At 51.1% G+C, this 16,191-nt stretch overlaps 1 protein-coding gene across 1 annotated transcript; it reads left to right on the forward strand.

Moving 5' to 3' along the window:
- Positions 1–9,527: 9,527 nt before the first annotated feature.
- Positions 9,528–11,563, forward strand: GADD45B (growth arrest and DNA damage inducible beta). The gene is made up of 4 exons (XM_016209694.2): positions 9,528–9,789; positions 9,883–9,984; positions 10,369–10,591; positions 10,847–11,563. The coding sequence occupies exons 1-4, from the start codon at positions 9,746–9,748 to the stop codon at positions 10,958–10,960; spliced, it is 483 nt and encodes a 160-aa protein (XP_016065180.1). The 5' UTR covers positions 9,528–9,745; the 3' UTR covers positions 10,961–11,563.
- Positions 11,564–16,191: the final 4,628 nt, after the last annotated feature.

Genomic DNA, 16,191 nt, shown 5'->3' on the forward strand with positions numbered 1-16,191 from the left:
TGGATGTATAAATCATAGATGCTCTTTGTGTGTTGGATATACTTCATGTTTCAAAAAAGAAAAATAACCTCACTTGGACCTCTGTGTAGAACCACATGGTCCTAATATAAATAGAATATCCCACCGCAAAAAAGAAATAATAATTAGGTGGCCTGATAGAGGTGTTAAGTAACAGTAAAGTGGAAATCATGTTGCAATATATCAATGTATCAAATCAGCCACCTTAAACTTACACAATGTTTTATGTGAAGTATATTTCAATTTTTTTAAAAAAGAATACCTTAAAAAAAGTAGTGAGCCACATATGTTACTTTAAATTTTCTGGTTGCTACTTTTAAGAGTAAAAGGAACCTGGCCGGTGTGGCTCAGTGGTTGAATGTCGACCTATGAACCACGAGGTCACAGTTTGATTCCCTGTCAAGGCACATGCCCAGGTTATGGGCTTGATACCCAGTAGGGGGCGTGCAGGAGGCAGCCAATCGATGATTCTCTCTCATCATTGGTGTTTCTATCTCTCCCTCTCCCTCCCTCCCTCTAAAATCAATAATATATATATGTATATATATATTTTAAAGTAGAATTCAGTGGTTTTTAGCATATTCATAAAATTATGCGATAATCATCATAACAAACTTTTCATAAAGTTTCAGGACATTTTCATAACTTTTTTATTTTTATTTATTTTTTGTGTTAATTCTCACCCAAGGACATTTTGTCCATTGATTTTTTAGATAGAGTGGAAGAGAGGGAGGTAGTGGGGAGAGAGAAAAACATAACTCACCCTGACTCCAGCCAGGGGATGAGCCCTTGCCCGGAAGCGAACCTGTGACCCTTCAGTCCATGGGTGGATGCTCTAACCACTGAGCACACCAGCCAGGGCCATTTTTATCGCTCTTAAAGAAGACCCTTATCTGTAGTCACTCCCCAGCCCCCTCCCCCAGCCCCAGGCAACCAGAAGCCCACTGCCTGTGGCTGAGGATTTGCCTGCTCCGGACACTTCACATAAATGGAATCACACGCTGCATGGTCTTTTGTGTCTGACTTCTCTCACTGAGCCTCATGTTTTCTTTTTTTTAATCCTCACCTGAGGACATTTTAAAAAAATTGATTTTAGAGAGAGAGGAAGGAAGGGGGAGAGAGAGAAACATTGATGTGAGAGCGAAACATCCAATGGCTGCCTCCCACATGCACCCCAACAGAGGGTAGAACCCGAGACCCTTCAGTGCACTGGCCGACGCTCCAGCCAACTGAGCCACACTGGCCGGAGCTGAGCATCATGCTTTCTTTCTTTTTTTTTAAATCCTCACCAGAGGTTTTTCTTTTCCCCATTGCTTTTCAGAGAGAGAGAGAAACATTGATGTGAGAGAGACAAATCGATTGGTTGCCTCCCGCACGCACCCCGACCAGGCCAGGGATCAAGCCTACAACCAATGTGCATGTAACCTTGACCGGAATCAAACCTGAGACCCTTCAGTCTGCGGGCCGACACTCTAACCACTGAGCCAAACCAGCTAGGGCTGAGCATCACGTTTTCAAGGTCATGCACATTGCAGCGAGCTTCAGTGCCTCACTCCATCATCAGCTGATGGACATTTGGATTGTTTCCACTCTTTGGAAATGATAAATATTGCCACCATTAACATTCACGAATAAGTTTTTGCGTGGACGTAGGTTTTTCAGTTCTCTTGGGTAGATAGGAGGGGAATTGCGGGGTCAGGTGGTAATTCTGTGTTCACCCTCTGGAGGATCCGCGGAACTTTTCCACAGCGGCCACACTGTTTCTCATTCCTGCCAGCCGCGGGGGTTCCAGTGTCTCCACTTCCCCCCGACACTTATTGGTACCTGTCTTTCTGTGTAGCTGTCCTAGTGGGTGTGAAGTGGTATCTCATCGTGGCCCCAGCGCAGCCACTGTTAACCCACTGGAGCATTTGTCCCCAAGGAGAGCAAAATGTATTCTGTTCAGCAGTTTATTTGATGTTTAATTTTTGAAGCCTTAGCCATGGGTGTATGGCCCTCTTGAGGTCTTGCTCTGTGTCCCACAAATGTCAAGGGCATGCTTGTTCATGGTTGGCCAAAGGATGGAAAAAGGGGTAGATCTGCTTTGGGACCAAAGCCAATGGATTCAATATTGGGGACAAGGTAGCTGTGAAGGTTAGACCCACCCAGGCCCTCCTGCACCCCATTCCCCCTTTGCTCTTGAGGGCTGACCCATCTACATGTCCGGCGCCCCTCCAGCCTGGAAGCCCCAAATCTTCACTGTCTGTGTTGAAGTGAATGTGTCCCCTGCAAATGGAAACAGGGTCTTTGCAGATATAATTGGTTAAGATGAGGTCATCTTATAAGAAGAGGGCGATTTGGACATTGAGGGGAGAACCTCATGTGAAGACACAGAGATGCACAGGGAGATGGCCCCACGGAGACAGAGGCAGAGATTGTAGCCACGCATCTACAAAGCCAAGGGCACCAAGGATGGCTGGCAGCCACCAGAGGGGCCTGGAACAGATTCTCCCTCAGCCTCTAGAGGGAACCAGCCCTGCCAACACCTGATCTCAGACCACCCTGCAGAGTCGGGACAGAATAAATTCCTGTTGTTTTAAGCAACACCGCCCACAGCATGTGGGACTTTATTGAGCCCCGACCCCGAGAATCAGACATTGTGATCATAAACTCAGCACTTTCCTGAGTTTTGAATTGTTTTAGTGAATTATTGAGCCTGAGGGGGTTCGTGGGGACACCTTGAACTTTCTTCCAGCTGGTCTGAAGGGAGAGTGGCCCTGGGAGACCCTAGAGCTTGCAGCTGGTGTCTGAAGTAAGGGCACTCTTACCGGAGCTGTCCCCTCCCACCATATAAGTGGCTAGCCTCCTTGCATCTGGAGAAACAGAAATTATCTGACGGAAAATTGAGGACCGGGCCCCGGCCAGGTGGCTCAGTTGGTTAGAGTGGCAGTCCTGATACGCCCAGGTTTCAGGCTCGATCCCAGTCAGGGTGCATATGAGAATCGGCCAATGAATGCATCAGTAAGTGGGACGACAAAGCAATGTCTCTCTCTCTCTTCCCTCCTCTCTCTCTAAAAGAAATAAATAAATAGATCGCAGCTCGTCCTATATTAATTTGCACCTACTAAACAAATTCATTTTCACATCCTGATTGCCTAGAAATGTGTGGTTCTTTGAGTTCTTTGAACTGGTGGTGGCGTCTTTCTGGTTCCCTCGTTAGTTAAATGCAATCCTTGGCACACATATTGTATCAGCTTCTTCCTTCCTTTTTTTTTTTTTTTTTTTAAATGTAACCTTTTAGCATAATGTGGAGCCCCTCAGAGTGATGTTGGGGGCTCATTCAGTCATTCAACCGGCACACATTTATTGAGCACCTGCTATATACCAGGAATATCACGCTGAGCAAAACAGATCCAAACTTTTGCCCTGCTGGAGATGACATTCCAGTGAGAGCACAGGTAATAATTATGACAAGTAAGTAAAATATCTAGTATGCTAATGGTGTTCAGTGCTAAGAAGTAAAAAGGGGGTATGAAATGTGCGGGTGGGGGTGTGAAACATATGGCAGGGGGCCCAGGGAAGCCCCACCAAGACCGGGGACAGAGGCAGGATGACTCAGGGCAGGGAAGATTGTCCAGGGGAAAGGCCTGGAGGTAGGTTGTGTCTGACACATTCAAAGTGCAACAGGAAAGGGTTGCTGGTGGTGTTTGTCTTTGGAGGGTGAGTAGAGGAAGGACATTGTGAGACGAGTTCTGGAAGGGGCCTCTGGGGACTGCAGGGAGAGCCGCAGAGGAGACATGGGACATGGGTGTCCAGGGAGGAAGGGACGTGGCTTTCAAGGTAACTACAATAGAGAAGATGTGTAGAGACCCTTCTCTGTGCCAAGCCCAGTGTAGGTCATGTTTTTTTGGTCATCCTTTCGATATGGTTTTCCCATGAAAAGGAGTTTCAGAGAGGTTAAGTCACCAATTCAAGGACACACAGCTTGTGAGTGGTGGACGTGGGATTTGAACCAGGTGAGCTTGACCTCACAGTGGAGCCCCCGCTGCCCCCGGCATGCCTGGCCTTCCAGCCTCCTCACCTACGCTCCTGCCATCTCCCACACCTGGTGAGTCGTGTCCACCTCCTGCCAGCCCACCCTGTCTTACCAACGTCTCAAAGTTCAGATAATGACTCACCTCCACCGGGAAGCTTCTCCTTGGGGACAGGAATCACGTCTTGTTCATCTCCGGGAAAAAAAACATACACAAAACAACCACAGTGTCAGAGGCCAGCACTGCCCTTGCTTCAAACACTCTGATGTCTTCCTGGCAAATCCAGAGTCAAATCCAGGCCCATCCCCACAGCTGCCAGGCCCACCTTCCTGATCTCATGTTCCCACTCTCCCCTCAATTACTCTGCTCCAGCCACCCGGGCCTCCTGGGGGCTCCTCACCTGTGCCAGATACGGTCACGCCTCAGAGCCTTTGCTGGCACGGTGCCAGGAGCAGTGTCCTTCACAACTTCACTCGTCACTCAAGTCTCAGCTCAAAGGTCACCTCCTTAGAGAAGCCCACCCAACCACCCCACCCGAAGTAGCTGTGCACCTCCCCCAGGGCTGAACCACTACCCAGTAGGCCTTCAATTAATGTCTGAAAGTTAGATAACAGCTTCCACTTACTGGGTGGTTCCTATGCATGGGCCAGTGTCTTTTAAGTATGGACCAGAATGGATTCATGCTGTACTCAGAAAAAGCCTAGATAATGCTATGATTTCCATTTGCAGAGGGGGAAACTGAGGCATGAAGGCGAGGGTGGAGAAATGACGTGCCCAAGCTCACACTGCTGGTCAGGAGAGAAGCTGGAAGTTAGAATGCAAACCCAGGCAGTCAGAAGTATCCTCGGTTACCCCCATCTCTCCCATGTGCTGTTTGGGGGGGCTCTGTCTGACCCCCATTCTACTTACCCCAGCCCCTCATACCCCTCCTATCTTAGTCTGCTCAGGCCGCCATAACAAAATGCCATAGCTTGGGCAGCTTAAATAGCAGACATTTATTTCCCAAAGTTCTGGAGGCTAGAGGTCTACAATCAAGGTGCCGGCAGGGTCAGTTCCTGAGGAGGGTTATTTCCTGGGTGTAGATGGGCACCTTCTTGCTGTGCTCTTACATGCTGGAGAGAGACTGATCTCTCTTCTTCTCCTTCTGAGGACACCAGTCCCATCACAGGCACTCCCCCTCACGACCTCATCTAACCCTAATCACCTCCCAGACGCCTCACCTCCTAATATCCCTCTGGGAGTTAGGGCTTCAGTATATGAGTTTGGAGAGGACACAAACATTACGTCCATTACACCTCCTACAATGAAAGGGGCCTTAGCTCTGCACTCAGCTCTTTCAAATGTCCCTCCCCAGCCCTGACCCATAATCCTCTCACATTCCAGCCACCATTCTGGGAAGGAACCCAATCCTAGGCAGATCAACTCCACAACTCCCTGGAGACTTGGTTTCCCCTCTGTCCATTGGGAACACCCCTCAAGTTTGCTTTTTGGGGGTTAGGGTTTTAAAATGGTACCAAGAAGGAGGGCAGGTACTCGTGTGAGGCAAAAACTCAGTCATAATTTTTTTTAATCATATTTTTAGTGCAACTGAAAAAAACACATGCAAAAGAAAATTTGCATGCTGGAGACATTCTCAAAATTTTAAATTGAGACAGAATCAGTTATACTGATTTTTTTTTTTTTTGGCCTGGCTCCAGTATGGCTTGGTGTGGCACTGCTACTGATCCATCTTGGATTTTAATGTGTTTTTATTTTAAGATTTTTTATTGATTTTTAGAGAGAGAGGAATGGAGGAGGAGAGGGAGAGAGAGAAAAACATCAATCAGCTGCCTCCTGCATGCCTCTTACCAGGGACCAATCCTGCAACCTGGGCCCATTTCCTGATGGGGAATCAGACCAGCAAGCTTTCAGTGCGTGAGATGATGCCCAGCCAACTGAGCTACATGGACCAGGGTGTTGTTTTTTTCTCTCCCCCTGCTGACCGGGGCTTAATATTTTAAAATTTTAACATTCTGTTCATCATGGATGTTATGACATCCTTTTTTTTTTTTTTTTTTAAATATACATTTTTATTGATTTCAGAGAGAGGAAAGGAGGGGGAGAGAGAGAGAGAAACATCAGTGATGAGAGAGAGTCATTGATGGGCTGCCTCCTGCATGCCCACACGGGGAATGGAGCCCGCAGCCCGGGCATGTGCCCTGCCCTGGAATCGAACCGAGATCTCCTGAATCCTAGGTTGATGCTCAACCACTGAGCCACGTCGGCTGAGACATTTGTTTTGATTTAAGTTATCACATTGAATATATCTCATTCTGTAGTAGTGGTGACAGTTGCATAAACTTGTGACTATACAAAAACCCCACTGAACTGGACACTCTAAAAGGATGAATTCTATAGTATGTAAATTATCTCTTAATTTTAAACAATGGGAAAAAAGGTTATCTTGAAACTGAGTTGTTTTGGGCCCCCTTAAATTTTGCACCCTAAATTTGAATGCTCTCTTCAGCTAAGGAGGGCAAAGCAGGCCTCAAAGAATATGTGTTCAGATCCTTCCTTTGCATCAGCCACAACAGTCTTTCCCCAGAGGCCAAGCCTTTGTCTGGGCCCCTCCGCCAGGAAAACAAATACTCATCCTTCAGGGTTCATTTTGCTTTGTCTCCCTGCAGTCTGACTTCCCTGACCAGCCCCCCAGACATCTCCCTCTAGACTCCAAACATCCCCTCCTAAACCCCCCCCCCATCTTGGACTGCCTACAGTTCAGCTCTGCGCCCTTTAACCAACAACACTGTCTTCCTGAGTCTCTGCTTCTTTCTTGGCAAACCTGGAAAATCACACCAGTGTGATTGGGCATTGAAATAAAAACTGTTAACAAAATGCTTAGCATGTAGTAAACACTCAATAAGTGTTTGTTCTCAGTATCTTCAATGCAGTGCAACATTAATAAAAAAGAGGGATTACACTTATTGATTCTCATTTGCAAAGAGAGTATGGATATGTTTGCTTTTTTTTTCCAGTTGAGGAGTTCCCTCCCTCACACATTCTCCAGTGAGGGGGTTGTGGGTCACCTCCACCCCATAGCTGTGTCACCTCTGCTTGGACAGGGACATCTTTAGGGCTGGGCCTAGGGTAAGGTGAATGAGGTGCTGGCCTCAGGAACAAAATTTAAGATGACACCAAAAGACTCAATAATCAATGTAAATATTTTCATGCAATAGGTTAAAAAAATCAGAATCAACACCCTAGCTGGTTTGGCTCAGTGGTTAAAATGTCAGCCCTAGGACTGAAAGGCCTGGGGTTCAATTCCAATCAAGGGCACTATGTTGGTTGCAGGCTCAATCCCTGGCCTGGTCTGGGTATGTGCAGAAGGCAACCAATCCATGTGTCTCTCTCACACCGATGTTTCTCTCTCACCCTTCCACTCTCTCTGAAAAGCAATGGCGCCTGGCCGGGCGTGGCTCAGTGATTGAGCATTGACCTAGGATCCAGGAGATCGCAGTTCGGGCATGTGCCTTGTTGCGGGCTTGATCACTGGTCCTGGCTGTGCAGGAGGCAGCCAATCAATGATGACTCCCTCATCATTGATGCTTCTATCTCTCTCTCTCCCTCTCCATTCCTCTTTCTAAAATCAATAAAGATAATTTTTTTAAAAAAAAGCAATGGAAAAAATCCATGATGAACAAAAAAATCAAAATTGCATATAAACAGGATCTGACCTTACACACCTGCACAGCTCATCTGCCTGTCCTTACCCTAAGTCCTGGCCCTAGTCCTGTGTACATATTTTATTCATCATGGGTGGCTTTTTTGCATAAATGCTGATTTTAAAGTATATTGCATCTGGGTATTATTAAATACATGTTGCACATGTAAAATATTTTAATGTCACCCAAGTCCCAGCCCTCTTTACCCCGCCACCGCCCCAGCTAGTCCCTTCTGTCGCTGCTGGAGCAGATACCCAAATCGGCCACCAGGTGGCGCATCCATGCCTCTCAGGGCCCGGGACCTTTCGCGCCTCCACGGTGGGCGGCGCGGAGGTGGCGCGATGCGTCAACCCGGTCGCGGACGGGGGAGCCTGGGGAATTGAGCGATGGGGCGGAGGCCAGACCCCAGGTTGGCGGGGGAGGGGACACAGTTGTGAGTCACCCGGGAGCCCCCGCTCGGCCGTGGGAGACAGTCCCCCGCAGGCCTGCCCGCCTGGCTCGTGAACTGCCTTTCCCGAGAGACTGGGAGACTGGCGGCAGTCTCTGCGTGCGGCCGTTCCTGGCGTACACGTGTGGCTCCAAGAACAAGTAGCCGGTGGCTTGTGGGAGTGGTGGCCTCACCAACCCTCAGTTTCCCCTTTTGCATCCTGCAGATAAGTGTGGCCCTTCTTCCTGGTCCCTTGAAGATTAAATGAACTATGATACAAGAGCCTGGTACATTGCGCACTAAATACATATTACCATCCACCCACGGAGGAAATAAAAGTGGCGACCATCATTGCAAGGGGACCCTAGGTGACAGCCTGCGGCGCAAGCTTGTACCATTTCCCCCGGCTTTCTCTCCGACCTTGATTTGTCCAGATGCGGTCAAAAGATGGAACGCAAGACGCCGGCAGGGGGCGAGCAGGGCACTGAGGCCTGGCCACCTGCACCTCCCACGAGCGCCCCACCCTGACAATCTCCGTGGGTGGGAAGGGGGTGCTTGGGCTCGTCCCTAGAGCACCTCGGACATTGCAGCCCCTGCTTCTGGGGACCAGGCAGTGGCCTCCCGCGACCACCAAGTGACATTTATTCGGGGCTTATTGCGTACCCCTTATTTTATGTAATGCTTCCTGCAACCGGATGAGGCCAGTGTGCATGCTCATAGGACAGGTGTGGAAACAGGCCGATTTTCGCAGCCCCCAACATCTGGGACTGCGAGGCTGCCTCCAGCGACCACCACAGTTTATTAAGCACCTATTGTGTACCCCCTTTTTAAACGCTCCCTCCAACCCAAGGAGGCCGGCGTTGCCTGCGATTAGGCAGGTAGGGACACAGAGGGCCAGAGAAATTAAGTCACCCAGTGTCTAAGGGTCTCACAGACTGGGGAAACCCACCACCTGGGAGGGCTCGGGCTGCAAGCCGGGTCCCCTCCCTTTACAAGCCCCCAGCACAACCTGGAAAAGGCTCTGGCCGGGGACTCTCCGGTGACTGGGAGGGGATTCCAGGCCCCCCCGACAGTCTGGGCCGCCTCGCGCGCTGGAAATCCCGCGCGCGCCCCGAAACGCGGCGCGGCTGCCGGGAAATCTGGAGAAAAACTTCTGCTTTTTTTCTTTTCTGGCACTCACTCTCCCCGGGCGCCCTCCTCCTGGCTTTCGCCCCCACGTGGGGCGCCCCCGGGTAGCGCCCCGCCCCTTCCCCGCCGACAACCAATCGCCTTTGTGGGTTCCCCAGTGGGTGGGGCGGATGGCAGCCGAGGCCACGCCCCCGTTTGCTCAAGCCTCTAAAAGGCGCCACGGGCGGCGGCAGGATCAGATCGCTGACGCCGGGGACCCGAGCACTTTGTCCGAGGGATCCTGGATTATTCCTGCTGAGGACTTCGCAGAGTTTTTTTCGCCTTTTCGGGGGAGGATTTCGTTGCCTTGCGAACGCTCGGGCTCCGTAGGAAGGTGTTGGGCTCTCTGGCCTCGGAGTTTGCATTTTCTCCCTTGGGACTGTCGTGGGCTGTTTTCCACTGTGGATTATAACTGCAACATGACTCTGGAAGAGCTGGTGGCGTGTGACAACGCGGCGCAGAAGTAAGTAACCTGAAGTTGGCCGTGCCGGGGGAGGGGGGGGACCCGAGCGCCGGGTGACCGGCCGGGCGCTGACCCCCCTCTCCTCCGCCCCAGGATGCAGACGGTGAGCGCCGCAGTGGAGGAGCTGCTGGTGGCCGCGCAGCGCCAGGACCGCCTCACCGTGGGGGTGTACGAGTCCGCCAAGCTGATGAATGTGTGAGTCAGATCCCGTTCCCCAGCTGGGTGCGGGTGGGGACCACCCCTCCGCTCTGCACGCTTTCTGCTGCACACCTCTCTTGCACGGGGCTGGGACTTCCCCAAGTGTCCCTACTGTGGGTGAAGAATCTCTCTGCTTTCTTGTGGGGGGGGGGTAGCTGAAGTATTCTCACGTTGCACCATTTGCAAGCTCCCCCCATTATATTCCTACCTTACCTTCCCCAATACTTTGAACAGTGCATCTCCCCCCCCCCCCCCCCCAGCTGCACGCACAGGCTGTTCCTGCAGACCTGCGGTTTCTCTTTGTTTTTGCAAACTCCCCCTTGCATGGTCGCCCCTCCCCAGGCTCCCAGCTGACCTGTCCCCTTCCTCTCGCCCCCTCAGGGACCCTGACAGCGTGGTCCTGTGTCTGTTGGCCATTGACGAGGAAGAGGAGGATGACATTGCCCTACAGATCCACTTCACGCTCATTCAGTCCTTTTGCTGTGACAACGACATCAACATTGTCCGGGTGTCTGGCATGCAACGTCTGGCACAGCTGCTGGGTGAGCCAGTTGAGACACAGGGCACCACCGAGGCCCGAGACCTGCACTGCCTCCTAGTCACGGTGAGCTGGGCATCCTGGGTCTGCCCCACCCCAGTACCTGGGCCCGTGTTTGTCAACAAAGTTGAGCTGGCTGGTCTTGCACCAGCTCAGTGCTCAGCCACGATTGGCATGTCCCGTGGGCAGCTCCATCCGGGCCTTGTCACCCAGCAAGCTATTTTGAGCTGGCCTGTTTTCCCCACAGGGACTCTGGGAGAGGGAGGTTCCCTGCACACTCCTGGGGCTCCCACTGAACCCCATCTTTTTCCCCTTCCACAGAACCCTCACACAGATGCTTGGAAGAGCCATGGCCTGGTGGAGGTAGCCAGTTACTGTGAAGAAAGCCGGGGGAACAACCAGTGGGTTCCCTACATTTCCCTCCAAGAGCGCTGAGACCCCTCCCAGCATCAGAACCTGTCGAGTTGCTGCCAAAAATACAAAATAAATATTTGACCCCCTCCCCCCAGAACAACCCCCCAAAACAAACTAACCTGTGAGACCATCGGGGGCAGAATCATTGGAGACTGGAGACAAGGAGAGGGGAGTGCGCAGCCACCCCCGGGGCCGAGAGCCTGAAACAGCGCCAGTGGCGGCCACCGTGAGAGGAGAAGATGGGGACTCAGGCCAGCAGAAGAGGGGACCCTGGAGCTCAGGCCTTCTGACAGAGCAGAAGCTGCAGTGGGGGAGGGCATGGACTCCACATTTCAGGGGTGGGGTGAGGCTGATGGCATCCCCCACCCTTCTAGAGGCTGGAGCTGACATCTACGACGGGCCTTGGTTGACGAGGGTCTGCAACCCTCGCCAGGACTAAACTTTGGGACTTGGGAACTGGGGCTGATGTTGCTCTGTACCCATGAACTCCCAGTTTGCAAACTAAATAGATAATCTATTTTGTTACTTGCACTGTGACTTGAACCACTGAGAGAGACCGGAAGCTTACAGATACATCTATTTTACTTCTACGATGATGGCCTTGTAATAAATTTCTAAAGCTTCTGGGTTCTTGTGTATGTGCTGCCTCCGAAAGGGACCAGGACCCCCGCCCCCCTCACACTGCAGCAACCCTGCCCCCAGCCCCCTCCTGCAGGCTCACCAGGAAATGTTACTTAAGTCCCTGTTAGCAGCTCCAGGCTCCTTCGCAAAAACAGTGCCTCTTCTCTCTGCAGCCGGCGCCACCCAAGTCCAACAAATCTTTGCCTCTTTTTTTTTTTTTTATTCTCCCTCCTCCTGCCCTGTAGCAATTAAAAGACCGGTTTATTACGAAACCTGGCCGCCCTGCCACTGCTGTTACAGGCTGTGCTGGAGCCAACCCCAAGCCCTGGGCACATACAGATGCAATGGGGAGGGCCTGTAGTCCCTGCCTGCCCAGCCACTGCCGAAGCCCTAGGTCCAGAGGGGTCAAGAAGGTACCTTTGACCACACAACAAGGCTGCCTCAGAGATGCCTCTGGGCAGGCTGGGACCTTGCAGGAAGAGTTCCTCTGGTGATCCCCCAGGGTGCGCCCCCTACCTGGGCCTTCTCCCTGCCAGGATAGGCCTCTTCACTGCACTAAAGAAAAAAAAACACACTTTTCTCCCAAACTAAAATCAACAGGCAGAAAAATACTCCAGGAAGTTTTGTTCCTGGTCCAGCTGGGCTTGGCATGTTGCTGCATTTTGCCTCTAAACCGAAACTGTAGGGGTGGCCACCTCTTTGTTCTCCCTAAACTGAGTGCAGTGATTTCCACCCCACTACCCCCCCACACCCCTGCCCTGGGCTGGGAGCTGGGAGTGGCCGCAGTATGAGGGGTGGGCTCACGCCTGGGGCAACCTTGCCCCCCCCTCTGTCAGGCGGCCTGGCCTGGGAACTGTGGGTATGGAGGGGGAGAATCCAACCGCAGGCCACGACCTTTCCACAGAGCCCACGTGGGCAGAGAGGAAAAGCCCCGGTGGCCCCCCCCAGGAGTCACGGGGCTGGGCGAGCCCCGTAGGAGGCGGGGAATCGAGTGAGCAAAAGAAGGGGGAAATCCCAAAGAGAAGGGGAGGGGCAGGACCCTTAAAGGGTTGGGAGAAGGGGAGAGAGCACAAATAGGGAGGGAGCCCTGAGTGAGTAGGGAACCTGGGGTAGGGGGACAGAAGAACACCTGTAGCGAGTGGGGAAGGGGAGATTCTAAGAAGAGGGACTCAAGCCCCCCAGGGTGGCGGGTGGGGGGAGCACAGGGGTCTGGGGGCGAGGTGGAGGGAACCTAGAGGGGCTATAAGGGGGCTGAAATAAATCCCTGCAGGGGGTGGGATAGCTGAGTTGGGGGACCACAGCCCCCAGGGGAAGGAAGGGGTACTCCAAGGGGGTGTGTAGGGTAGATGGGGAGGAGATCCCTGAGATGGAGCTGGGAGAGGGAAGGGACCAGGGGAGGGGGGAGCAGACGTTGAGAGATTCCCTGAGGTGGGGGCACAAGGGGGAAGGACTAGCAGGGACAAGGGTCAGCCCAGCTGTGGCCTGGAGCTCAGGCTCTCTGTGTTAGGTCAGTTCCTCTCAGGGAGGCACATCCCTGCTGGTTTGCCCATAGGCCTGGGCCACTCTGTCTCCATCCTGACCCTGGCCCTCCAGAAGGGCCCAGTGACCTCTGACCCTCTCAGCCCGAGGTCCCCTGTGCAGTAGGGGCAAGACCACAGGCTTCTGGGCCCCAAGGAGATATCAGGGCTTGGGTGAGACTTCAGCTCTGTGAACCACAGCCGGTTCCTTAACCTCTCTGTGCCTGTTTCCCCTCTGCAACATGGGCATAATAATGCTGCCTACTCAGATTGTTGAGGAGGTTCAATGAAATATATATGTCTTAAATCAGCACCTCCTACATAGAAAATATAAAAAACGATTCGCCTTTATTACTAATACTACTATTATCAGCGCTATTATGTCCCTGCATTTCCAGAATCATCTCTAATCCTCTCACAGCCACTTTGTGAACCAGCACAGTGGAGACCAGGGTGAGGCCAGGGAGACACGCCCTGGTGCAAAATTTAGGAGAGAAAGGTCCAAAAATTCAGTGAGCAAGATAAAGAATATTTTAAAGTACTATTTTATAAACTGAAATGCAAACCAAAAAAATAAATAAATGAGAGAGAGAGAGAACTCCCTGGTAAACAAAATTGTAAATCAAGATAAGATCAACATGGCTGAGTTTTCCTTTTGCCTCAGGCTCCAACACTTCTTAGCTGGCCCGTCCCCATCCTGTCTTATTTAAACTCCATACTGTATTCGGTTTGCAGGTGGGGAAGTGAAGGCTCAGGGCAAGGTGCAACTTCCCAGGATGAACCCTGTGCTCCCTCATCAGCATGAATGCTGAGGGCTGGAACTCTTTTTTTTTTTTTTTTAATTTTCATCACTTTTTAAAAAAAATCCTCACCTGAGGACATGTTTTTTATTTGTTTGTTTTTTAAATTAATTTTTAGAGAGAGGGGAAGGAAAAGAGAGAGAAACATCAGTGTGAGAGAGAAACATCGATTGGTTACTTTCTGTATGTGCCCCACAACCTTTGGTGTACCAGAGCAGGAGGCTCCGGCCAGGCCAGGGCAAGGGCTGTGACTCTCATGAGTAGTTCTCTCATTACTATTACTGTTATTGTTGCTGGTATAATTGTTGCTGTCATTAATAAAAGTATTAAGTCTTCTTGACTGGACCCAAGGATGTCCAGAAATCTGCTTCAAATGACGCTATTTCGCTAAGTTAATAACAGCAGTTTGGTCTTTCCTGGCTATTAAACCCCTTAACTTAGCCATAGTCCCAAGAGGATAGGGCCGTTGTCTCATTTTCCAGAAGAGGAGACTGAGGCCCAGAGTGGAGGCCTGGAGTCTTGCATTGTGGGTGGCTGGCTAGCCAGCCACTGAGGAGAACCCAGGGTGATGGTGGGAGCAGGGTTCACCGCCCCCAGTACCTCCCCTAACTCCTGAGTTCAGGATGAGCCAGGGAGAAGTTGCCACAGCTCAACAAGGCTCAGTCATGGATGGAGGTGGCTCCCCTGGGCTCCCACCGTTGGGAGCTGGATACCAGGAGACACTTTGCAACCTCACCAGGAGGGGTGTAGGCAGACACGCTTCCCCGGCTGGGGTGCATGCTCACCTCCGGGTACTCATGCTGCCTCTGCCCACACCTATACTCATGGGCCCAAGACACGCACGCATGCAGGCACCCCCCGCACTATGAAGATATACACATATTGGAACCCTGCACACAGCTTCCCAAACACCATACACACTGTACCCACTCAGGTGCACCGCACATCCCGATCCCCTGGGGCCAACTGCTTAGCTTTTCTGAGCTGCCTTTCCATGTCTGTCCAATAGACACCCCCCTCTCCCTAGCATATGTCCACATGTGTATACACATGCCAACGTGGACACAGAATGGGAATGAGACAGCCAGACATGGCAGCGATGTTGGGAGGAGCAATACAAAAATCACTGACAGAGTCCTGGCTGGGTAGCTCAGTTGGTTAGAGCATCATCTCTATATTCCAAGGTTTCGAGTCAGGGCACATACAAGAATCAACCAATGAATGCATAAATAAGTGGAACGACCAATTGATGTTTCTCTCTTGCTCTCTCCCTCCCTCCCTTCTTTTCTCTCTCTAAAATCAATAAATAAAAATTTAAAAAATAATAAATAAAAATCACTGATGCGGCACTGGGCCAGCCCTTCCACCCTATTACCCCTTCATCCTCACAACAACCCTACAAGGTAGGGACTATTATTATCTGCTTTTTACAGGAAGGGAACACAATGGACTCAGAGAGGTGCAGTGACTTGCACAAGGTCACACAGCTGGATGGCAACAGTCAGGGACCAAGCCAAGGCCTGTGTGATGCAGAGTTAGGACTTTATATCTATTTATATTTATATATAATGGAGATATATACCACAAAATAGCTCATGTACCATAAAATTCACCCCTTTAAAGGGTAATTCAGTGATTTTTTTGAGTTCTACACAAAGCTATGCAATCATCACCACTATCTAGCTCCAGAACATTCCATCACCCCAAAAGGAAACCTCATGAGCAGTCACTCCCCATCCCCATCCCCCAGCCCCTGGCCACCACAAATTCCACCTTCTGTCTTTGTGGATTTGCCTGTTTTGGACATTCCTTATAAATGGAATCACACACTCTATGGCCGCCTTCACTTGAATAATATTTGGGGGTTCATCCATGTGGTAGCATGTGTCACTCTCAAAGTCTGGACTTGTATCACCTCCTTGTATCTGCAGTCCCCAGTGTGTATACCTTAGCACCCTCCCGTGTAGACAGTATACACAGGAAGGCACTCTGAGTCATGAACACAGTTTATAGTTAGCAAGCACCCCTCATACACACACACCCTGCACCCGTACACTGCGTGCACACCTGGCCCTCTAACATCTGACCTGTGTATGTGCTGATACCTCTGCCTAGAACCCTTCCTCCATCCCTCCCTACCACATTTCTCCAAGCAAACTCCTACTGTCCTTTTTACTTTCATCTCAGATGTCCCGTCTTCAGGGAAGCCCTCTGACAGGACACTTAGAGCCTGTCTCCAGCTCTGCCCACCTCCTCTTCCTGGCACCTCCCCTGTTTGCAATGGCATATTTAATCTTGGCATCATTGGCTTCTT

This window comes from Miniopterus natalensis, chromosome 4 (assembly GCF_054644295.1).
Source record: "Miniopterus natalensis isolate mMinNat1 chromosome 4, mMinNat1.hap1, whole genome shotgun sequence".
In the NCBI taxonomy this organism is placed as follows: Eukaryota; Metazoa; Chordata; class Mammalia; order Chiroptera; family Miniopteridae; genus Miniopterus; species Miniopterus natalensis.

Bases quoted from the DNA above. Each gene is read 5' to 3' on its own strand.
- GADD45B (XM_016209694.2), top strand. From the start codon at position 9,746: ATGACTCTGGAAGAGCTGGTGGCGTGTGACAACGCGGCGCAGAA. The intron at 9,790-9,882 runs GTAAGTAACCTG...CCTCCGCCCCAG, and splicing joins TGTGACAACGCGGCGCAGAA to GATGCAGACGGTGAGCGCCG. The intron at 9,985-10,368 runs GTGAGTCAGATC...TCGCCCCCTCAG, and splicing joins TCCGCCAAGCTGATGAATGT to GGACCCTGACAGCGTGGTCC.